The sequence below is a fragment of the Accipiter gentilis genome, chromosome 17 (genome assembly GCF_929443795.1).
Source record: "Accipiter gentilis chromosome 17, bAccGen1.1, whole genome shotgun sequence".
Taxonomy (NCBI): Eukaryota; Metazoa; Chordata; class Aves; order Accipitriformes; family Accipitridae; genus Astur; species Astur gentilis.
The window spans coordinates 21,316,621-21,341,395 of NC_064896.1; the positions used below are offsets into that span (position 1 = coordinate 21,316,621).

The following is a 24,775-nucleotide window of genomic DNA, read 5'->3' on the forward strand; positions in this document are numbered from 1 at the left end:
ATGAGGTAGTTAACACATCCCCTAAAATGTTTGCTTTGACATCTGCAGAAAGATTCTTCTACCTAAGACATATCAAGACAGCCCTCAGAAGTAATTGAGCTAAAGCATATTGGAAGAAAAACATGATTTAAATGCAACAGTTTGATTATATTGCAACATGTTAACATTATTTATTACAAATATCTACAAAATCACTACACTTTCATGAATCCTTCCAATTTAGTTGAATTGGTCTTTCTTAGTAGAAAAGCAGGTTTAATCAGTATTTCCCAGAAAAGAATGCTAAATATTGCAAAACTTGCTGAACCTAATCTAGGTGCTAATTGAAATAAACTCTCCAAATATTTTACTGTATAAGAGAACCTTACAAATATAATCCCGTCCCTGGCATTGGGAATGTGCAAGTATTGCAAATTTTGTGGTTTGGTTTATGGCTTTGTTTTTAAAAAATATAAATAAATAAGCTGTTTCCTCTTCCACTGATAGTCACTCCCCTATTATTAAAGCTGTTGAAATGAGTTTGTCTCATGAGGCCAACTGGTACATCCCATCCCACCGCAGGGAGTGCTTACTGACAATGCCTCAATATCAGTTTCTGACCAAGCCGTGGCTCAGGAAAACCATGGTTGCTGCCCATCATATATATATTCATCATGTTGCTCAGTTACCTGAAAAGCTTCTTAGGAGGCTGTGAATGACAACCACCAACAGTGGATGTGGGGAGCTGCACCCCACCATCATCCAGAAGACAGACAGAAAGGGAAGACACTCATGCCACAGAGCTTAAGCTCATCTTTCTCTTCCTAGCGGCAAGCTGGTGGGTAGTAATTGTACCATTTTGCCAAAGCCTTTTCAATGTTTTTCAAACTGTCCCCTTCTGTCGTGGAATGAGAGGCATATGGTGACAGATTTTGCAGTCACTTGCAGAATTTCCTCTCACTGATGCAGTTTCAGTGCAGAGCTAAACCACTTATGGATGTGTCCACAGTAGCTGTGGTGTTGCTTTATGTCCCTGATGGTCCAGCAACACAGCAGGACTGAAAACCAGCCAAGGAATCAAAGCGAAACAATGGAAAAATTGTGCCATTTTTTCCCCATCAGAAAGCTTTATAGTAAATTCACTTTCCAGTTAAGGGAAATCATAGTGCTCTGTAGTGGCCTGTCAGGAACTACAAGATCAGCTGTACTATCAGCAAAGTTTTGATTTTCTTTGAATGAGGTGATATTAAACTTTACAGTTAGCTCAGTCAACACTGTAGAAATTCAAATTTAATCACATTTAATAATTTTTTATCCTATATTAAGAACACACTTTTCCTGAGCTGCGTGTTTATTTTTCCATTTCCAGAGCTCTCCCTCCCACACACTCAAAGGTTAAGACCCTTCCCTTTCTCCTTGTGTGCCATAATTCTGACCGACTCTGGGAACTGAGGTTTCTACAGCGCAGTTTTATACCACTGCCATCACAGCCTCCAGCACAGAGGTGTGCCAGGGCACGTGCTGTACTCCAAGCCCACGTAGCTGCTGGAATGGTCCCCGAGGGGGTTGTCAGACAGAAGCAAACTGGAGTAGTTTTCCTCTTTCACAGACATCAACTCGGCTCCTGCTTTAGGAATGGGAAGGCTGTAAAGGTACCACTTAATGATCTGCATTCCCCACTTTTCTCTTCCAACTAGCATTCTGGTTTGTCTTTTCTTGCAGGTTTTAGAAACAATTATGATATTCAATTGATTACCTATTAAAGGGCATTGTATTCTCAGAGTTATATTTCTATTATAATTAAGTTTTATTTTGGTTTGGTCTGGGGACATGACAGCGGCTAACCCAATTTGCTTTTATAGATCATATTAGATGAATCATAGATGAAAATTATAAGTTTCCTAGGTCATTCAAGGTGAAATATAATTTCAGATGTAATACCTTCTTATAGAAGAAACAATACATAGATGACTTGAATATTTGCAATAAATTCTAACTGCACTGCAGAAGGAGTAGTGAAAACAGACACTGTTCTTCCAGATCTTGCGCTACACGTATCATATCAAATAGGAAGCTTTGCCCTGACATGTACGAAGCATTGTATAACAGTATGAAATCTCAGCACTGATGAAACTGATTACCACCCACTGAAATGCCCAATTCTTCCCATGCCTTTTTGCATATTTTTCCCCTCTAGTTGGCTGAGCCACCTAGCTATAGTCCTGAAGTGTCTGTTAGTTTCTGTGTCTCTTACTTATTTTTAGTAAGAATTTTTATTTCTCCTCTGTTTTTTCCTTTCTTATTCCTGAAGAATAGCATATTCTCTAGTTAAAAAAAAAGTTTGAGACAAGGTACACTAATATAGTGAAATGACTTCAACATACATACTTTAAATTAGTCAAGTTTACGCTATACATTATGAAAAAAAAATCTAGAGTAGATCAACTAAGTTATTTTGTACTCATGGTACTACAAAAACTCATTTCACAGAAATAAAATCACAGTTTTGCAATGTAATGAAAAAGAAGAAAAAAATTAAAGCTTGGCCAGAAATGTCAACAACATATGCTTTTTATGAAGAGCATACTGCAGGAACCATCTCATCTCCAAGAACAAGCATTTACTCATCCTTGTTAGCAGATATGCCTACTTGTCCCGTAACTTAACATTGAATGCCAAATTAAAAACAGATAATACATCATTTGCTGAACAAAACAGAAATTATCCATATAAAAAGTTTATTATTAAAAAGACTACTAAGAGAATGCCAATATTGATTTGAATTGACTCCAGATGTTACTCTGCTTATTATTTGGAAGGTTGTAAGTTAATTCAGTGGCACTTCACTTTGACACAAAAAAGGTAGGATGCAAAACTGAAACCAGAGTAATAAACTTTGACAGAAAGAAGACATTAATGGGAGCAACCAATGACAAAATAAACTGTGGATCTAAGCAATGGCTAATCAAACCTAAGAGGATTTACCTAATTAATCCTGTGTTGCACAGCTATCCAGATTGCTTTTCCAATCCATATTGTAACTACTCATTACTTACCCTCAGCTTTCTAGAAACAAGTGACATTATCACATAACAAGCTAAACAGTATTACCTATTTTTGAACTGGCTTACTGTACTACTGTGTAAGCAGTTGGCTAATGCACTGCAAAATAGTTCCAGAGCTCCAAACTGTTTGGAATTAGTTTCTTTTTTAAATCACAAACCAAATGGCAACAGTGAACATTAATTATTTGGAGAGCAACATTTGCCTTTAGAAGGGAACCTCTTTTTTAAAAGAAATTGAGGAAAAAGAACTTTATGTCTGCATACTTCATGTTTGGTTTTGAGTTCATCAAAGAAAACGTACAGGCTAACAAGAAGTGTATTGTCAAAGAAACCCAAATGGTTACAGTTTAAAGGCTGCTCTAATTGATAAATTTAAAATATCTGACAAAGAAGCTTCAGAATGTGGCAGGTGTGTGTCATGTATAGTTTTACTGTCTAAGTAAAGCAAACATATGAAGAGATTAAAAAAATAGATTAAGTGTTTTATAAGCTACTGCTAGCCTACACTAGCCAGCTGAAGGCTTTAAATAATTTAATCCCTTCAGCAACTGCCAGTCCCAACTGCAATACTGAAACAAGGTCTGAATTCAGTTTGAAACCAAACAGGTGCAGTCTAATACTGCTTCCTTAATTCAGCTACTGATCTATGTTTATGCTTGTAGAGGACAGCATATTCTTAAATTCACCATGGCATTAATTAAATTAGTCTAAGTGCCTCTTGTTTTATCCCATCTTCTACTATCAAATTTACCTCAGACAGTACTCTGTTTCTTTCCCCTCCCCTCTAGAAATGCACTTCGCGTCAGATGGAAGACAAAGAGTTCTCAAAAAGCTTTTAAAATAGATTTTTCTTTATATAGAACTTGTATAAAAATACAAAATAAACCATGGAAACTGACCAATACAAAACATTTAATACTGATTTTATTAGGTTGAATTTTAATATTTGGAAGTGGAAGAAGGTATACAAAGTTAATGGCAAGCAAAGTCTCTAATGGCATATCACCACTTATATTTGGTCTTTTCTTTGGATAATCCAGGCAATTTAAGTTGCACCTCATACAAACAAGCTATTTCTCACTTTTATGTGCTAATTACTTTTACCAACATTTGCTAGTAGCACAAGCCAAGGCATATTGCCAAAAGTAATAATTCACCAGAAAAAAAAGGTCAAAGTAAAAAAGCAGCACTACTATGAAGCTTCTACCAACAGTAACAGGGATGGGGGTTTTCCCCCTTTTTCAAGTCAGGGACAGTTAAACAAAGCACAGGGAAATGCTGCTTAGTATCCTACTTCCCACAGAAGTTTAAAGGCTAACCTGTATTTTTCTCCAATCACAGGACAAGAGAAGAGGAAACTTCCCATCACCTTACTTTTTTCACTCTGCCAATTGAGCTGGAAGATGAGACAATTCAAGGCACGACTTCCTTTCCCTTTCTTGCAGCCTGGGGCATGCTCATACTTGGGATGCATAAGGAGAGTTTTCTCTCTCAAGCAATTAAGCACCATGTTTGGCATATGCAAATGAGAGGATAGCATTACCTTTTAATGCAACCTTAATTCAAAATTTTTGCATGCTAAAGTAGTCAGGCACTGGAGTAATGAAGCTAGCTCAGATAGCAGATCATAATTCAATGTCATTCAATCAATAAATCCTATAATATACCATGCAAGCAACACGCACGCTTATGAAAATGAAAACATTAAATGTACACTAAACCAAAATATTTTCTTAAATCCCAAGCTGCTTAAGATATTAATACCTAGCTAAAAAATGCAAAGATTGTCATCCATAAAAAAAAGTCTTGTGACTACAACAAAAAGTGAACTCTGGTACACCAGCACAGATTTGAATTTCCAATACTATCAGCACATGGATGAACAATACTCTTAAGTATATTAAAAGTATCTTTGAAATCAGGTAGAACACAATTATTTCCAGAGTTTTATATATACAAAATGCAACTTCTAATTATTAACCAGCAACTATTCGTTTGATTAAGTAATACAGGCACCGTCCATTCTCTATTTTAAAACTGAATGTATTGAATTGTACATTTTTTTCATAATTCATCTTAATGTTGATGTAATATAGTTTTATTAACATTTGCAGTGTGTTCTTTGATCACACTTGTACTTCAAAGCACTAAATGAATGAATTTTTGGAGCAGAGAGCAACCCAAAGTGAATTCAGAGCCAGTGATATGGCTCTACCACTTAGTTTATACAAACCTGAAATTTAAAATTCAGGTTCAAAACCATCTATTCCAGGATTATGACTTTTGAAAGGAAAAGTTGGGAGGGGAAGAAAATTTACAAAAGACATATTGTTGAAAGGCTCACACAGTGATAAAATCTGTATTCTATTAACAAAGCCTACTTTTAATTCAGAAACCCCTATTTATCAAATAACTTACAATATTTAGGGTATACAGTTTAATTCCTGTAAAAATGTATTTACATGAACAATTTTTAGTCACTTGAATAATCACTGCCTAAGAATTCCCAGTGTAATCTTCTGGGATTGAGAGTTTGCAGAATCAGACCAAAAAAAACCAACCCAAAAACCCATGGCATTGTAGTGGTTAAAAACTATACTACTCCATGGAGTTTTGAGGATAAATTAGTGCTTTTATGAAGACACTTACTCCCAGAGATACCCAGTATGAGAAAGTATGTGAAAGCTACAATGATATAGACCTAGAAACTAAAGCAGTTAGCCAGACATCCAAAAGATCTCAAAATAATAATAGTAGGTTAGTTTAAATTCCAGTCTTTGTGTTTTTAAAGTTCACTTCTTTGTTCTCTTTTCTAAAAGAGTTGCTAAAAAACCCAATCAAACTAAACTTACAATGTATTTTTCAAGAACAGCAAGATTTAGGAAAAAAGAACCAACAAACCAGCTGCTGTGAAACTTTGAAGAGAGCCTTAAGACTTGTCACGTTTGATCAGAAGGCATTGCAACCTTTCCCTTCTGTGTCTTGTAGAGATTTAAATGGGAGATAGAGTCATCTTGGTCCTCTTGCCCACCCCCCTTCTGGCAACATTTGTCCCCAGGTGTACACACATAGCAGGAGAAATTAATACACTTTTTCTTGCCTACTTGTTGTACAGAGGGTACACAATGCTCCTGGTAGCTCTTACACCATCTGATGCCCAAAAGCCAGCAAAGTCTGACCTCTCATCGAAAGCAGCATTCCAAATCCATTTTTTCTTTCTGTTAAGCTACATCTGCAAATCGGCAAAAAATGTTTGCCTTTGTACAGCATCTTTTTTTCAAAGCCTGCAAATAATGTTTCGAACAAACACTCATGTATTTTAGTAGACAGAATTTGGCTGAGAAGCACAGTGTAGAGAAAACCAGCCCTGCCCTGCTTGTGCCAATATGAACTTGATCACCAGTTCTTTGAAGTGAATAGCGAGGTCTCAAGTGTCCACTATACCTCTGTAAAAAGAGTACTTATTATACAGGTTAATTAATAGCCTTGTTTTATGGATACTGGAAATAAGAGTAGTACCTCACTTCCTATTCTGTTTGGGTTCCATCCTATGCCCAGTCACCTCAGCATGACAGTCTTCATCTAGTCAAGTAAATGATAGGACTAACGTTTGTCACCTGCAGTTTCTTTTTCCACTCCCTCCAGAGGAGGAAAAGTTAACCTTAAAATAATTCCTCTTGCACTTGAGAGAGCAAGTGGTTAGCTTTGTGTTAGCTCTTCGTTACTGTGAGAATTAATTCCATTGGCAAACAGCAGCCCCCCTGTTGTCAAGTGACTGTAAGTGATACATAGTAAGTGATACACAGAATGTAAGTAGTGGTCTACATCCAGAACCGCGCTACTGCAGCGAAAGGTATTACACCAAAGATTAACCTAAGCTGTGCAACTCTGCATGTTAGCATGGCTCTGGAGCCTCTAACTCCTAGTCACCATTAATAGATGTATGATGCAGTACACCCAGGATGTGTATTTGCTCATTAGACTTTCTTCAGGAATGAAGTATCATTGATTATATGAGCTAACCCTCCCCACAAAAACCTTTACAGTTTCCTCTCACCATGACACAGCTCACCAGATAGCTACTACACATATAATTTTCAGCAGCTGACTAGTATAACACCCACTCTATATGAACACGTGTGACCATTCTGAATCCCTCCTGAGAACCATGACATAGTGGCCACATGGCTTTTTTGAATGCTCTGCTCTCAGTTCAGCCAAGCCCACCTACAATGCAGCAAGCAGCAAAGCCCTGCTAAGAAACTAGCACAGAAAATGTTTTTTTTTTCTGAAAGAAGTCTTGGTCACTTGCGAAGTGTGGCAGAGTAAGGAAAACTTCAAATACTGAAAATGTAATTTCATAGGTATCCTTACTATTATTAGTACTTAGGACTATCATTCCTCCCCCCCTCATTTTTCCCTCAAGCTCATTTTCTAATTTTTCCTCTTCAGCATTTGTACTTAATTCTATTTCAAGTTGTGTATGTAGGGTTTTAATTATCTTCTATTTTGGGGCAGTAAAAGATTCTGAATCATCCCACCTTCTGGGAGATTAGTAAATCCAGTGATTACCAACAAAAACGCTGCTGTATGCCTATTATCCATGTTAATTATTCAATTAAAAAATATGCTGGAGCCATCAGCAGGACACTTCCATTTCACGGTTGAATAGAAGAAAAAAAAAGTCTTTCAAAATTGCTCTGAAGCAATTATTTTAAAACTTGTTTCTCAGAGTTAATCTTTCTCCTGTACCTACAGGCTGGTACAATAAAACCTGTGCATGGAGGTCAATGGATGTAGCAGCCCATGCAGAAATCATTCAGTACAGAGGCTTGTCTTGGACACCCCACTAAGATAAAGCCCTCATTCATACTCATTTTTTTTCTTTCTGCATGTGCTTTGAGTAGAATATATTTTGTTTCTGCCTAACCTTTTTAGACACAAGGATGCTGCCACATGTTAGTATCCTGACAGTCTGCTGGTTTCCGTATTTTTAACATACATTTATGATCATGACGAGAAATTTTAGCCTAATCAAGCTTAGGACCATCAGTAATTCAGAGTCTTTAGAGTGATTTCTCCTCTCTGTAGCACTTCCGTGCTTCAACCTTTATTTTTCTTCCATTTTTTAATCTTGATTTTGCATTTGGAGTGCCTATATGCCATCTTATTGTACAGCTACAGTCTGATACGTGTTGACTGACTAAGCTGGGGAAGAAACCAAGCAGCAGGTGAAAGAATAGCCTGGTTTGGAGGCCTTTCCTAACAGGCATTTTACACTACAGCTAAAACACTCACTGAAATATGCTTCCTCCCAGGTCTTTCAAGCTGGTCTTAAATTAATACATGCCCTCATACATCATCACCGTGGCAAATTAAGCTACTCCAAAACTCCTCCAAATCCTACTAACAAAAACCTGGGTGCATTTCAAAGGAACCTTTCATTTCTGGGATCCGTTTGTGGCACCTGTGGAACAAGTATTAGGCAACACACAGTAGTTTGCCAAAACGAGTAATTTTGAAATTAGCTAATCCAACAAGCACCACTATATGAAGTTCTCACATTACCTGTCAGAGGCTGCCATTATCAGAACATTTAGCAACTATAAATAAAGATGCTCTAGAACACAGGATTTGAGCAGAAAATACACCTGGAGGTATACCTGTATTAGGCAACAACTTACAACACTTGCCTGCCTTTTATACTTTCAGAAGGATTTTCAAGAGGACTTTTAAATGGAAGCCACCATAGAACAGTGTCTACACATACCCTGCCTCAAGGAAGGATAGGAGCAAATAGCAAATAGTTTTTTCCAAGAGGTGGCATATCAGGAAGCCTGTCAGTGCCTTGTAATTCCAGTTACAGTCTCTGCCCATCCTACCAGCAAGAGCAACATGGATGTTAACATACAAAATGGGCTCTGGGGAACAGAGCAGAGAAATGGTAGTCAGCTGTACATGATGCAAATTGAATGGGTCAGGGATTACTGTTAAAGGGGCCTGTCCTACATATTTGTATACATATTTTTATACATACATATATAAATATACACACATGCTTTAAAATATGAAACAAGGATGAATATATAAACTTCAGACTTTCTATTTTCAGGTGCATTAACATCTGCTGTACAGACACAAAAACCCAAAAAGGTTAGACAAACAACTATATGCAACTTATGACTTAATATGAGAGAACTGTGTCTGCTGCCTGTCTCTAGGGACTGTTCTTTCATTTGGGGCTAACTGAAAAGGTTTCTGCTTCCTATCTATTTCTAGCCAAATGTAAAAGCTGTGACTTCAGCAGACCCCTTCAACTATCACAACTGTTTAGAACAACATAGTTGTATCCTTCATTGGGTCGCTCCACACCTTCACGTGGCTAGCACGAACAAAACAGTAGTGCTCCGTGGAGAATTTTCTCCATATAAAAAAGAGAAATTACTCTTCCCAGTCCAATCTGGGAATGATTCTGCCCAACCTTCAGTATCAGACTTGACAGGTGAGAAGACTGCCAAATTTGGTAAAGCCACCCACCCATCAGCTTCATGCAGGCTCAGGTCAGCTGATGAGCAGCATTTCTATTCTCTCCTACCCAAAGCAGGGCACAGAAAAGTAACATAAAATCCGAAGATTTAAAAAACCTTTAAGCATTCTTTTTACATTACTATCTCCATCCCCATTTGCTTAACTTAAAAAAAAGGGGGGGGGGGGGCAATTTTCAATCCAGAACCACTGTCTATGTGTATGTAGATGCCTGACACACCCCAGTGACTTGTTTTTATGGGAGTTGCGCAGTAGTCCTTGTGTTGCCTCAGTAACAACTCCTACACTAGGATACTTGAGGAAACCAGGGCACAATTTAATGAGTACCATGGCACGTACTCTGTAGTCCTAAAGCTACTTCAGTAGTGTCTGGGAGGAGGCTGTTTACTTCTTACCTTGGCATTTACAAAGAGACTATGAAGTAGACTCTGTCACCCATGACACGTGCAAATCCTACTGCTGTGCAGAGCAATGTGACACAGTTACTGGCACAAATTATACCAGAGAAATGACCAGAGTACGTGTATTGGGTTTTGAGGTTTTTTCCTAAATATCTTCTACTCTTTTTTTTTTTAATCCTGTCTGAATGCAATTTATTAAATCAAATGTTCCTTAAGGACAAAAAGACAGAAAAAATGAAATAAAGGAAAAAAAAACTTTAAAAAAAAAAAAGAAAAAAAAAAAAAAAAGTCTTATGAGCCCTTAGAGAGAATAGGGAAGATCCTGCAAGGAAAACATCCCAGCTCAGTATCCACTAGACTAGTGAAGTTTTACCGTTCCCAAACAACATTCTGGATTTCATATGCTGACTTGCTGATGGAGCTAGCCTATAGTAATGAAGAACTGGTGAGCTGCAAGCATACTACTGGTAGCAAAAACAGCAATGAAAAAAGCAGGACAGATGCTTTGTGAATAGCAGAGATGGATGTGACAGGATTCTCAAAAGCTGATAGGGAAAGTTTAAAAGGTAAGCAAGTAAACAAGCTAATATGTCTTCCACTGGTTCTACCTTTTTGCTCTTTGTAATTGGAACCTTGTTTATAAAAGCTGTTTACTTCTCCCCCTACTCAAACAGCCTGGAGGTGCCATACCAGTCTGGACTGAATCTGAATGCTTTTTTTTTTAACCTTTTTGCATTTCTGCTCAGGAAGTAGGCAGAGGATGCAGGCCAGAGAGCCAATTCAATAATGATTTTGTGATTTTTTCAAAGATAGCCAGTTCCTAAAAGGATTTGAAGGGTCTATAGGTGTCAAAAATACAATTTGCTCTAGAACAACTACAGCACCTCTTCATATTTTTATAGCAATTGTTAGAGACAACATGACATTGTTCTTGCAATTAGGGGACAAATGCAACAGTCTACAGGTTCTGACAGATCTGATGTGCAGAAAACAGCACTGCACTGGCTACCTCATATACACTATAACCTCATTTTACACCCAAAGCTCTGCAAATTACAAGTGATTCCTTAAAGCGGTCCACTAGTAAGATCTTTGTGATTAACTTCTCTATGATCAGAATTTAATCCAAAGACAAGGACAATCTAAGGGGAAGAAATAAGGATCCAATAGTCAATATGAAATGATAGCCATGTGGAAAGCACAAACTCTCCAGGTAGCATGTTTATAGACTTTTTCTTCCTTGAGTAATGATGACCCCAGGTCTGGCTGTTGTTTATTTTTATAGTATTTTTCAAATTACACTCCAATTTCAAGCATTCATTCCTCTTTAGAGATGGATTTGACTGTAAATTTCAGTGCTGGTTCAACAGTGCCTATGGTTTGAAGGAGGGAATCCTTTCCTTACAGAGAGACAGGCTTTGACATATTGAAGATTTTAGCTTTGTATGTTACATTTTTTTATTTACAAAATTACTCTTTCCTTACTCTGTCTTCCCTGGAGCTCTTGCTATCTGCCTTTGCTTATGGCAGATTTAATTCTTACACATTTTGATACTGCATTCTAAACATTATTTCAGACAATTTTTTCAGTATGTGCCCTTTTTAAATAGAAACAAACTGCATTAGTCCTTAAAAAGAACTACACATAAGGCCAACTAATGAGATCTCCTCTTTACCCCCAATAAAAAATCTGGACAACTCCTATAAAGGATATTCTACAGTTATTTACCAGTACTGATCACAGAAAATTAACTCAAACTTTTCTCTGAATTTTATCATTTTACAAGTGCCTAAAGTATTCCCTTACCTTTTTAATTCTCAGAATATAATGGGAAAATGTATTTACTCAAAATCTTTCTAAAATACAAAAGAAATTACTTTAATTGAATCCTATATATTCAGATAATTATTAGGAATAATATTTTTTCTGAATTCACAAAAATAACAGGTAAAATAGTTTCTCTCAAAGTAGTTGCTTATGTTTCATTCCTCTTTCTCACATTATTGGAATCTCAGTCATTTGTTTTTCACTGTCACTCAGATGTTTTACTGAAATAGATGGCAATGCTACTAGAAAGCTCTGTCAGATGGCTCTGAGACAACATGCTATATCACCTTAGATATATGTAACTTACTTCCCACATTTGGTAACAACAGTTCCGTTTGTTTTCTAGAACCTTATGTCAAGTAACCAAAATGTGAGGAAAATGTAGAAGCAATCCCCTGAGTATACAGAAACCACAGCATCAGCCCAAACAGCTCCTAAGGCCTGTCTGAACTAAAATGTATTTTAACATTATGAAATATTTTAAACAGATTTAGAAAAAAAATAGATCTGTATTTCCAGTTCCAGGACTGAAATTGCCTTTTCACCCAGACACCTTATATCTGGGTTTTATAAATGCCTTTATGTTGTTACCGTCACGTGCTATATGTCCTCCTTTTTAATATGAGTTAAATACAAAAATCAGAACAAATGAAATGCAGCTGGGAAAGAGAAACTGCAGTTGTTTCCTCAATTTTAAATATGCATGTAGATATACTTAGAGCATTTTAAAAAGTTGTTTAGACATTTAAAATGTATTTAATCTAACTAGTTAGTTCTCTCAGATGGCAATGCTTCTGTTTGAGTATTAGTGACAGATGCTGTAACTTTTAAGTACAAAGGAGAGGGATAAAACAAGCCTTAATAGTTTTTAATCCCTAGTATTCTTCTGAGGGCTTTGAAAGAATGAGTAAATATAGTTTCAAAATTTATCATGATTGTAAAGGTCGTTTACCACTGTATTTAAAACACTGGCATTTTTCTTCATTACTTCTTGGTATTAACTTAGATTTCTCACAGCATTCTCACTTTTCTGGTGCATACAGCAGTGTATTCCCCTACAGACTTGAATATGTTTGGAAAATAAAAGATATGTAATGATTTGATAAATAGCTTAGGCACAGTTCTTTATCACTGATAGCTAGTATGAAGAACTAGCTTCTCCGAGAAAAATGCAAAAAAGATTATGAATTTTTAAACATATGAATTCTCAAAGCAAACCTGAAAAGGAGAGTAGCAAAAGGAAGGAATAGGATTCATTATGAAAACCAGCAGATAATTGTAACAAAAGCATATTATAAAAATGAGTCATAGAGCAAAAGAAGAAACAAAAAGCAAAGTGGGAGGACAAAGATACCACTGAAAAAAGCACACTGAGCTAGATAACATACACAATGCATTAAGTCTTTTAAGTACTCTAATGCAACCAGCCAAACCTGCTGTCTTTCAGCTTTTCTAAACACAATTATATCCTTTGATGAGCAAATGACTTATGAGACACTATTAGGTGCCACCCTTCAGCCTATCACATATGCATACTGTCATCAGTTAGTTTATCATACTCCCTAAACATTTGTCTTCAGTATGTGAGTCAAGAAGTAAGTTAACACATGCTTTTCAACAAGATTTTTATATTCCTCCATAATACCATGCCATTGAGTTTCCATGCTGCTGCCATGCCCTTGATCTCACCAGTACGTAGACAAATAGAGATGCCTGGCTCTGTGTTCCGAGACATACGGCACCACAGCATACTACATTATTTCTTGCCTGAATGCAAAAGAAATTAACGGATAACTTTTCTGTTCATCTCGGGAATCACAGGATAAAGAAGGCCCCCGAAATTAATTTCTTAGTAGTAACAAAGTTAATGTAGGGGTAGTCTGTTACATGACATAAAAATAGATTCTGTTCTCCCTAATTACTAGGATAGAGACCTGTTTCTCTTTAAGCATGCAACATTTCTGCAAGGAGATAGCCATGGAAGTTTCAGAAGCTGTTTTAGAGCTGAAGTCCGCAAAAGCATTAGCAGCAGCAACTTTGTCAGACTGCATTGACACAGATCCATGGACTGAACTGGTTCTGACAGATCAGTGATTCTTACATAGGCTCTATTTCATTCAGGAACACGAGCACATAATGCAGAAAGCACATTCTGATGTTTAACCCACTGTAGGTCCAGTGGTTTTTATATGCATACAACTTTGTGAGAAGGTCCCCTGGTACTTTTAGCATGCAAACAATAGCCCAAAGGCATATTTCTACCATTCTGTGAAAACAATTAATGCTAAATTGTTTCAGATCTGCTGGCAATATGTCTGTAACTGGGAAAGCTACAGTTGTTGCAATGGGCACTGGATTTACAAGGTAATTAGTATTGACAATATTCCCAAACCTACTGTCATGTCTGAGTGGATGACATTTCCAAACTGTGCTGAGATACTTACATCCTTCTGTGCTCATAATTTCTAACAAATTACAGAAATAAAAAGGAAAGTTGCAAGTTGTGGGATTCATTCATTTTTGATCAAGTTTGCATTGAAATTCTGTTTTTCATACAGTGGAATGGCTGCATACTTCTGATAAACAACAGCTCTTGTTCTGTTGCTTCAAAGAACAAAACCAGGACAAACTACCACAAGAACAGTGGCAACGGAAAGAACAAATGATGAGAAATAAAGGCAGATCATTTCTGGTCAAGGAGCAAACAAGTATAATGAAAATCCATGGAGCACTCATTTTTGTGTTAAATCATTGCAGGATCATTATGTTTTGGGTAATTTTACACATACATACATATGCAACTGAAATTATAGTAATATCAGAAGAACTGCTTCATGGCCTGTCTCGTAGTTCACCATTGAGGGGTTTAACTGCTTCGCTGTATAGCAATAGCAATTCACAAACAGTATGTGATAATGTGTACCATAATCAGGAAGGAATTTTCCCCAGGAATTGTCCCCAGACAGTCTTTGGAAAGTTACTACTTGGAACAAGAGCTAATATATAAGCATGACATTCCCTTTTTTGCATCGTTGCCCTCTGTAGGCTAATAAAATGAAATGACTGTTCCAGAGTAAACACTCGTCCATGTATTATTACTTAAGAAGTGTAAAAATAACACACGGAAAAAAATAACAACTGCATGAATGTAACATGAAATGATCTGTAATGTAAGATTTAAGTACAATCAATACGTAATTAGACCTGCCTGGAAGAGGCAATACTTTTCACACTGTTGACCTGAAGGATATTTTTTCTTATATTTAGGCCAAGACATTTCCTTTAACTGAGATTTCAAAGTGCAGTGATACGCTATTTCAGAAATACAAAACCAAAGCAAATTCTACTATAGCATGTGGTGGTTGAGCTGAGGTATCATGACTGAGGTTCAAATGCAGTAACTTCATTGCTAACTACAAACTTAGCTAATAAAGAAAATGTAAAAGCATCTCCTTAGCTTTGCGTCCCTATTAATTTAGTAAAAAATAGTACACACTAATACTTGGAATCAGTTTTTACTAGAGAACACAGCTCTGTTAACATGAAGCCCAGCTTCTTATGGAAAAGGACCCTGGCATTGTCAGTTAACATTAAGTGCAAATTTAACTGCCTGCTTGTCTGATCTGATCACCATGGTACCCAGATGCTTTACAGATAAATATGAAAACATAATCCTTAATTCACAGAGCACGCAATCTGCCAAGGTAAATTTATACAGGGATAAACTCAAAGGGAGCGGTTATTTTGAGTGCAGCGTGCAGGTCTAAGTCTGGACTAGGTAACAACACCAATATTGGAGATTTGCACAGAGGTCAGAAACATCAGTTATTTCTTCAAAACAGACCTTGATAACCATAAATTCTGGCAATAGCTACATTAGAGACATAAGTGTAGCTTAAGGTGGGACACACAGGACAGTCACAATACGTTCTAAAGGTAAACTGAGGCAAGGAATATTTTGTGGATCAAGCTGTACACCATGAATGTGGAAGGAGGGGGTGATTGCTATTCCGGCACCAGGAGGGTACTGGCATTTCCAAGATTCATAAGTCAAGCTTGCCTAAAATAAGGAGATTAAAACAAACCTAAACTTTGGTTTCTTTCACATTGCTTCCAGGTTTCTGAGAGTTTGCCATGTACTTGGATCACACAAACAAGCTTTGTTTTGTAATAGAAGGAAACTGACTTAGAAGAAAGAAGATTGATTGATTCTTATGTAAACCCTTGTTTCCTGGAGCCGAGCTTTTAAGTAAAGCATCAAATATTATAGTCGCATAGCAACCTCCCCACCCCCATTACAGGTGGACTGGTTGGCCAGTTGCACCTTTTGTGTTTCTCTAGGCTGCACAAACACAGCACTTGAATAGGTAGGATTTATGTCAGCAGGGTGAACTTACTAGTTTGTGGACAACTTGTATTTAAGAAAACAGGAGTTCTACCCAAAACAGCCTGAGGTGGAAACCTGTGACGTTCTGTGTTTATGTATTCTAATACATTATGAAAATGAATAGCAACTAATGTCTTAAAAATTTACTTTACCCTCATCTTATGATTGCATTATTCAGCCAAGTAGAAGGCAATTCAGTGCAAGCAACACTATGCTTAGATAGTCAATTTTTATCTGCTGTTAATCACTAACATTTTTGGAAGCACTCCGGTATTATATCAGATAATCACAATTAACACTAAATTTTGTATCACTGATCCTAAGTGAGAAATAACTGCAATCAACACTATGTTTTTAAAAGGCTTTGTCTGTGTATTTATAACCAGAATAAGCATACACTATAAAACAACTGAGGCTGAATACTGGTATGCAAAAGTGTGCAACACCAATTACAAATAACTATGTTCTGCCCCACCTCACTTTGTTCTCCTTTTTATTTGTTGCATGATGACTGCTATGCTAAATACTAGCAAGTTCCCTCTTTGATTTCAGATCATCCTTTGATGCCTCTATTTTCCTTCCATATGCTTCTACTTTCTGTGCTTATTATTACCTTTGAGTATTAATACCCTTAATACCGGGATGCTCACGACTTTTTCCTGAAATACAGTAAAGTTAAAATACTTCAAAAATGATTCATCATTGTAAGCTGTGACTCACAGTAGGATTCATAGAAAGCCGCTTCTGATGTCAAATAGTAATGTGGCAGGAAAAAGTCCTGTAATCTAGACATAAAAAGACCTGAAGTTACTGCCATGCCATTTTCTCTGTTGGGCAGCTGCCAGGTACGTGCTGCTTGTCCCCTCGCTACACTTCCAGCCGAGACAGAGTGGTGTTTGTCTGCCACCTCCCGGGTGAGTCACAGTGCTGGGGACACAGAGTGGGCACAAGCCAACAGGGACACGCAGCAAAAAGAGATCCAGCCATGGCAGTGGTCATTAAACAGATTTTTAACTAGGTTACAAAGTCAAACACTCAAAAATTTGGGAACACCGCAATTAGTGAACTGTGCTGCTGCGTGCATTACTTCATCTTTATCCCTCCAGCAGCAAGGCTTGTTTTGGATTCCACTTTAAGCCAGTACACAAATAGCATTATTCAGCTGGGGTTTTTTTGTTAGTTTGTTTTTTTGTTTGTTTGTGTGGCATTTTTTATCTGGGTTGGTTGGTGGTTTGTTTTTTTTTTTTTTTAAACTTTGTTCTGCAGTTTGAGTTTTTCTAGATTTCTTCTGGTTTTCTGCCTGGAAATTTTGTCCAGGCAGAACTGGAGAATGTTAGTCTCTCTCTGATTTTCAGACACTTGGACACTGTTGCAGCCTGGCGGTAGGCATGCAGGAATGCCATAGGAATGGCTGCTGGACATGCAAGACTGACTGTGCACGTAGTGGAGAACTGATCTGCACGCATACTATACACCCAGAGCATTCAGAACATGTAGAACTCGTTGTATGTAGACTATAAATGGTACATCCATAAATATCTGTCCACAAATCTTAAGAAAAAAATGTAACCCTGCCTCTGAGGATATCCAGCTGTTGGCTTAAACAACTTTCAGCACCATTTTCACTGCTTAATGTTGCATCATTAAAATACAGTTTTAAACAGATATCCAGCTTCAGATTTCATTTCATTAAGGTAAATTTTCCAAAGAATCTACAAGGTAATATAAATAAACATTGATGAATACTAATACTGATCCACAACACCAAGTAGTGTTATAGAAAGAGAACAACTACTTATACTGGGAAAGAACGCTGGAGTAAAAACAGAACAAGATTTAGAAAATGCTTGTTTGGTCTACATGTGGCTTATACTTTTCGTGGAAAGCTGAACACCTGCTGACAAAAAATAAATGAGGCAAAACTGTGTTGAATAACATTAAATGATGGCCAGTTCAAACAAATGAATTTATGTTGAGGAGGCTAGAATTAAATTCATAATTTTAACATTTTATTACACTATTAAAATACATTGCTGCAACTATGCAATCCACTACAACTATTTTCTACTATTCACTAATCCATTCACTTTATATGCTAAATTTCTAGATTAGTTTCACTCCTTAAATACACTAATTTTAAAACCTGACAAATTTCTCTCTATTCTCCAAAAAAAAGAAACTTCCTTTCATTGCATTGCACCCATATCATTTGCCACTGCATGTCACTGATTCCCTTCTTTTTAATTTCATAACAGACTGTGACCATGAAGCCAAATTCACTGGGTAACATGGGACACAGAATTTCATCCTTTGCTATTCCTGTCATAACTTATGTTTCTGTTCCTGTAATCTAGACATAAGACACTTTTCATGACACATGACCCTCTCTGCACTTTCCATATTATAAACCTCTACTGGGATGATCACCACCAGCAACTCAGACACTGGTAGCTGGAACAACGCACACAGTGTATGCCTACCATGCCTTTCTTGCGCAGATTGCCTACAGCAGTCAAATGGGAAAGATGACAACAGAAGCATGAATTGGAAACAAGGCAGAACTAGAACAAAATAAGACAGCTCCTCCCCAACTACTAAGGATAAACAAGACCACTACTGGATCCAGCAACACAGAAGCAGCAATAGATCCAATATGCAGGCTGCATCATTTTGACATACGAAGGTCTTCTGTATTCCAAACCCCATAGTGCATGTATCAGTCTGAGTCTCACATAATGAGCAAGCAGCTCACTGGTCCAGTCTCCTACTTCAGCACCTGTAAATCATATATTTAGAGCAAAGAAAGACTCTCTGTAGCACTGCGCTGCAAGTGACACAGTGATCAGAGTGAGAAAATGCCCAGAAAGAAACTAATTTCAGAGAATATTACTCAGACAACAGATCCGGTGCCACAGCTCCTACCAGTCACATACCCATGCAAACAGTTTCAGACACTGACGTTCCTGTCAGCTGAAAGATCCTTACAGGATACCATTTTCATCTGAGCACTATTGCCTTCTCCTCATCATCACCCAAATCCCCCCAGCTGCTTGCTTCACTCTTCACTACAAATTCCAGCAGTACCAGTGCAGAGCCCAAGAAAACAAACTCAGCAAAGCTTGTTAGCTGGCGTTTTGCTTCCTTCCTCTTCTTTGCCATTGATGCCACCAATTAGCAAGACACACCTCACTCTAAACCAGTAGATGTCAAATGGGGAGCAAAACCAGTCTGGCAGAAAGATGAATTTAATTCTTAATTATGGCCTATGGGAATAGAAATTTAGACTACCTTCTTTTTTTAGTTCACAGAATTCCCATTGTGATGTCAATTTAGAATACAAAAGGATGGATTAGGGGCTCTATAGGGGTACTCCAGTACTGCAACACTCCCCGCTGAGGAAACAACAGGGCCCACCATCACCCTGGCCAATAGCAAGACAGGGTTTCTCAGTTGTCAGGTCAACCTCTCTTCACCCTACCTATGCTGAAATCCATCTCGGAGGAGGGGTGACACAGTCTCCAATAATACTATGATGAAGTGGGGAGGACAATTCCCAGCATCCTCTGCATTCAAAGGCAGCTTGAGATTCAGCATTAACACATAGAAATTAACGGGGCAGCTCAAATCAAAGAGCTGTAAACATTCTCTCTAGCATTGAGTAGACATAATTATATCTGTGACTGAATTCTTTCAAAAAAAAAAAGTTTCTGAACAATATTTTTAGTGGTCATAGAGTTGCACTAAAAAGGTTGCACAAAACCTGCAATTTCATAACTAGTATTAAAAAATAATCTGCTGTGGCAGCTAAAATCACTTGGAAGACATACATCAGCTGTATTTGATAACCACTGTCCCAACTCTGTGAAAGCAGTTTCCTTTCAAGTTTGTTCCACTTTACAGTTTGGCAAGATCTTGGCCGGGCAGGCTTTAAGGTTCAACATTCTATTTGTTTTAAGATCTCATTTTCTTCCAGGTTTGTTGTTGGTTTTTTTTGAGTGACACATATTTTTTTTCTATTTTTTTCCAAGCAGAAATATTTAAGTACCACTGAACTGTAGGTATAGTAGTCTTCAATTCATGTTCAGTTTCAGATTTGTTTTCAATTTCTGCAACACTCACAGAGCAGTATAATCCACAATAGTTTACTTGTTAACTCATAGCTTGCCATTAAGTTTCATGTCAATTACTGAACTAAGCATGAATCACTACAGCATAGTACATATTAGCAATGTCCTGTTGCTTTGATATCACAAATCATCTGAAAATTAAAGTGCAGCCTTCCCAAGCAGACAGGCCTCTAATCATGTCCTTACTGCTCCAGTTACCTCGGGCTAGAAGCCTTGAGCTACTCCACTCGAGATGATGCAGCTTCAGAAGGAAGGGAAAGAACAGCCACGTTCTACTACAGCATTTGAGCTATGCAGGAAGAATTAGCACCTAAGTAGTTGTAGTAAGCTTAGCTGCTGCATCACCATTATTTGCTCTCATACCATCAACAAGAAAGCTCCAAATCAGCCTTTCAAATGGGTTGACTAACAAACTTAAAACACTACTGAAGTCAAGCCAGTGGACTTTTGTATGAGGCCCAAATTTAAGTTACAGTGCAGCAAAACTTGAGTTAAGCTAACACTTTCATATCTAAACTCTAAATTCAAGACAAGGAAACATTTTCAAAGTTACTTTGAAATATAACCTATCATTTCCACACAGGTTTTGTAAGTAACACTGCCCCGAGCAAGATTCACACCAAAACATAAACACCTTCATTACCACACAGCTGTGAAAAAGTTCACATTTAACTGCAAAACAAGGCAAGCTACTAGGGCTGAAGTGGTAAGGTACAACATATCAATAAGAATTTAAAATTTAGTTTTCTTTCTGTATGTTAGTGCTTCTTTTAATTTTCTCCAACTAACACATTAGAGTTAAGACCATGTATTAGAGCTGCAGTTCATTCAAACTATCAGAGCAACACCTGACAGAAAGGGAATAGGCACTACTTGTATTTACAGCAGCTGGGCTTTTGCCCAAGGTCTGTTCTATGCATGGAATTACAGAAATCAAGAACACCAGTTTAAGAGACAGCATATTATTTTATTATGTGGGGTGAGGGGCTATAGGAGGTAAGGAGCAAAAAGTCTTAATGGCATTAGGCATCACTTAATTTGCTCTTTACTAACTCATTCTATTGGACAGGCAAGATGTCATTGATGCTGTCATCATTCAAAATCACCTTTATCAATTTATGAAACTGAAGGCGGCAATCCCAAAACCATAAGCAGCTAAAATTAGAATAGAAATATACTTGAACAAAAAAAACAAAGAACTAGAACAAAATTTCAACCAGGCCACTTAGATAGCTGACACTCTGTAGACATGAAGTAACACATGTATTATCTAATTAGAAGTTTCACCAGTGTTGCTTTAAGCATTGTACAAGGAATTGGTTCCTGGATGGGAAATGGAAAAACATTACACTGATGAATTGGAAATGCAGATTGTTTTGAAAGAAATTGTATTCACATATCAAGTATTTTCAAAATGGAGTCTGTTGTAACATGGAAGAAATAGCCCATAAGAAATAACAAATTAGCCTTGTATCGTAGAATCACTATTCTCTAAGAAATCGGAGAACAGGACAGCATATCTACCAACACAAATTGATAGGTATGTTTGTATTTCACTTCTGAAGAATAACAATCAAAATTCTTCAATGCTGAGAAGTAAAATACTACTCCACAGATTGGTCAAGTGTTTACTATCTGCTCCCTTTTTTGGCAGGGGTCAAGCTTCAGAAGAAAAGACTGCATATTATGCTTCTCTTATGTCCTCTTTCCACACATTACTGTGGTTTAAGAGGGTGACTTTTGGAAGATGAAGCAGAAAGGAACCCAAAGCGTGCTAGTATCAAGTTACTGCAAGTATTTCTGCATACGTGTGACTGTATTATACAATTTTAAGAACACTTACACTGCTGTTGTGAAGGCAGCTAAGTCAGCTTTCACCTTGGTATCTGTCAAGCCTCCTTTAATGAATTTGTTTCATACAGCAGTTTCTCTGCAGTGGCTGGTTCAAAGCCCTTCTCTCACGAATGGACTGGCGATTACTTTGTAAATAAAGTTAAGCAGATATAGGGGGAACTGTCTCCTGTGTCCTTGAGGTCTTTTGAGACAACGACCTCTTAGCCTGTCTTGTGAGCTTGCTTCCTTGATTAACAAGAGCTCTTGTGAGCTGGAAGGGATGGGTCTGCTGCTAGCAGACATTGCTGACGCTTCCTCACCAAGGGCAGAGTGTCGGCTTGCTGCAAAGAAGTGACTGTTCAAGAGGCAACGCTTCGTTAAGGAAATAGGCCATGATGAGCCCGCAGGGCCAGGGCTACGGGTCACCAAAACCTCCCAGTTTCTGCCCGCTGTCCTTCAGAGTTTCAACAGCAAGCTGTCCGCCAGGAAACGGGGACCGAGCGATGGGAGAGAAGGCCCACACTGCGACCCCTACGAGCGCCATGACTACGGCTACCGCGGCCCCCAGGGCTCTACTTGGCCGCCCTTCAGGGAGCGCCTCGCTCGCGGCTCCGGGGCGGGTCCCAGCGCTTCACCCTGCCCCTACGCGGCGGGAGACAGGCCTGCCGCCCACAACACCGCGGAGCAAGGCCGGGCCGGGCAGGACCCCGCCGCGGGTGCCGCGCCGACGCACCCCCTTCGCCATCGCAGCCTCCCTCAGGGACGCGCTCACTGACCGCTTCCGCCCCAGAGCCGCGCGCCGCCGTGACGCACTTCCCCCCGCGCGCCGCCACACGACGGCGGCGGCTCAGCGCCGCCCCCGGCTTTTCCCAGCGCCCCCCGCGCGGCGCGGCGCGGCGCGGCGCCGCTCCTCCCCCCGCCCCCGCTGAAAGCCGGACCGGAGGGGCTGAGCCGCCATTTTGTTGCTAGCGCTGCTGGGACTCCGGGCCGCAGCGGTTGGCGCGGCCGGTGGAGCTGCCCGTGGCGGCGGCGGCAGCGCCGGGCGCTTTTTAAAGGGTCTTTTAATCTGTTTGGGGCCTCTGTGCCCCAGCCCCTGTTTTAACACGCCATGTCCGGAGAGGGAGCGGCCGGCGACCAGGTGAGCAGGAGGAGGGCTAGGTCGCAGGCCGCTCCCTCAGGGGAATAGCGGGGGCTAGGGCCGCCGCGGCGGGGCGGGGGGTGGCCCCGTCCGGGGCTTGGCCGGTGGTGGCGGCGGCGCTGGGCAGGCCCCGGCGGGGCGGCGGGGCCGAGCGTACGGCGCAGCGTGTGGGGCCGGCCGCCGCCCGGAGCTGCCGTCGGGCTGGCGGCCGCGCCGCGGGCTGCCCCGGGGGCTGAGGGGAGCGGGGCCGGGGTGCGGGAGCGCGGCCCTTGCCTCTTCCCTACGGCCGTAAGCCCCGCCGGTCTCCTCGGCGGCGCGGTCGGCGAAGGGCTCCCCTCCCCCGCCGCACACACCCATTTTGAGGAACGCGAGTTTATGCCGTCAGCGAAGCGTTGCGAGGGGGAACGAAGGGGGTGCGCGGAGCCGCTCCCGCTGTCCGCTCTCGGTAAAACCGGTAATGCTCTGAAAACTATGTCTGTCTCAGCCTTCGCGTTTCTGGTAAGCGAACTTTAACGTAGGTCGAGGTGGACAATAGACACTCCAGTGAGCTTCGCTTTCCCGATCTCATTTATTCGTGGTCACTGACTACACGCACTCCGGAAGAAAATTGAAAGCCGGATAAGCTGTTTACACTGATACATTTGCAGTGTTCTGTGGAGTGAGCGTTTGCTGAACATACATGCTTAACCTATAAGGTTGTGTCCCTCTTTAACAATACCCTTTTCCTCTAGAATAAGGCATTATTAAAACATCTTTAAATTAGAAACCATAAAAGTATGCTTATTTAATAAAGAATCTTCTTTGCGGTACAGCGCTCTTGCTCGGGGGGGGGGGGGAGAATAACTACAGTTGGTTTTGGCTTGGGTTTTTTAATATGCTAATATATGTATTTATCATAACTTCTTATTTTCTAGGCAGGTGCAATCAGACTATTGTATGTCATCTTTTTAAATCTGGTGTTACCGTGACCTATCTCCTACTTACTGGCAGAATTTCTCTAAACAGGTCTTTTTAGTAGTGAGAGCTATGTTTAAAATCAGTATTAATTGAAGGGGTGGGGGGTGAAAGTTTCTGACTGGGGGAGGAGTGATTGATAACACTGTGGCATGCCTTAGTGGCCAATGTAGCCTACAAAAATACTTGAAATTAAGCTGATGACTTAGTGCTCCCTTAAGAAGCTTTTCTTTGAAGAATGTCAGTCTCTTTACAAAACAGGTTATGTTTTTGTGTGTCTGGGCCTCTACTCTGAAACGGTGGTGTGTAAACTCTTTGTAAGATCATCTATTTGGGGGGAGGGGAGGGCTTAGGAAAGAGAAGTACTCAGAATGTAAAATGCACGGTTTCTGTCTCATTAGGAAAATATCCTATGAATTACCAGCCTGTATGCGCAAAGCTGGTCAGGTTAATAAGTATACTTCTACTATGTTTAAGCAACAGATTCTTCAGAATGGTTTACTTCATCACAAGGTAG

The 24,775-nt window shown here is 39.4% G+C and overlaps 1 protein-coding gene across 2 annotated transcripts in view; it reads left to right on the plus strand.

Annotated features, from left to right (window-relative positions):
- The first annotated feature begins 23,059 nt into the window (after positions 1-23,059).
- Positions 23,060-24,775, plus strand: part of CSTF3 (cleavage stimulation factor subunit 3) — a 50,469-nt gene continuing 48,753 nt past the window's right edge. For both annotated transcript variants that reach the window (XM_049820498.1, XM_049820499.1), the window contains exon 1: positions 23,060-23,304. In XM_049820498.1, the coding sequence (XP_049676455.1) occupies positions 23,275-23,304 (30 nt within the window). In that variant the 5' untranslated portion in view covers positions 23,060-23,274. The remainder of the gene's footprint in view (positions 23,305-24,775) is intronic.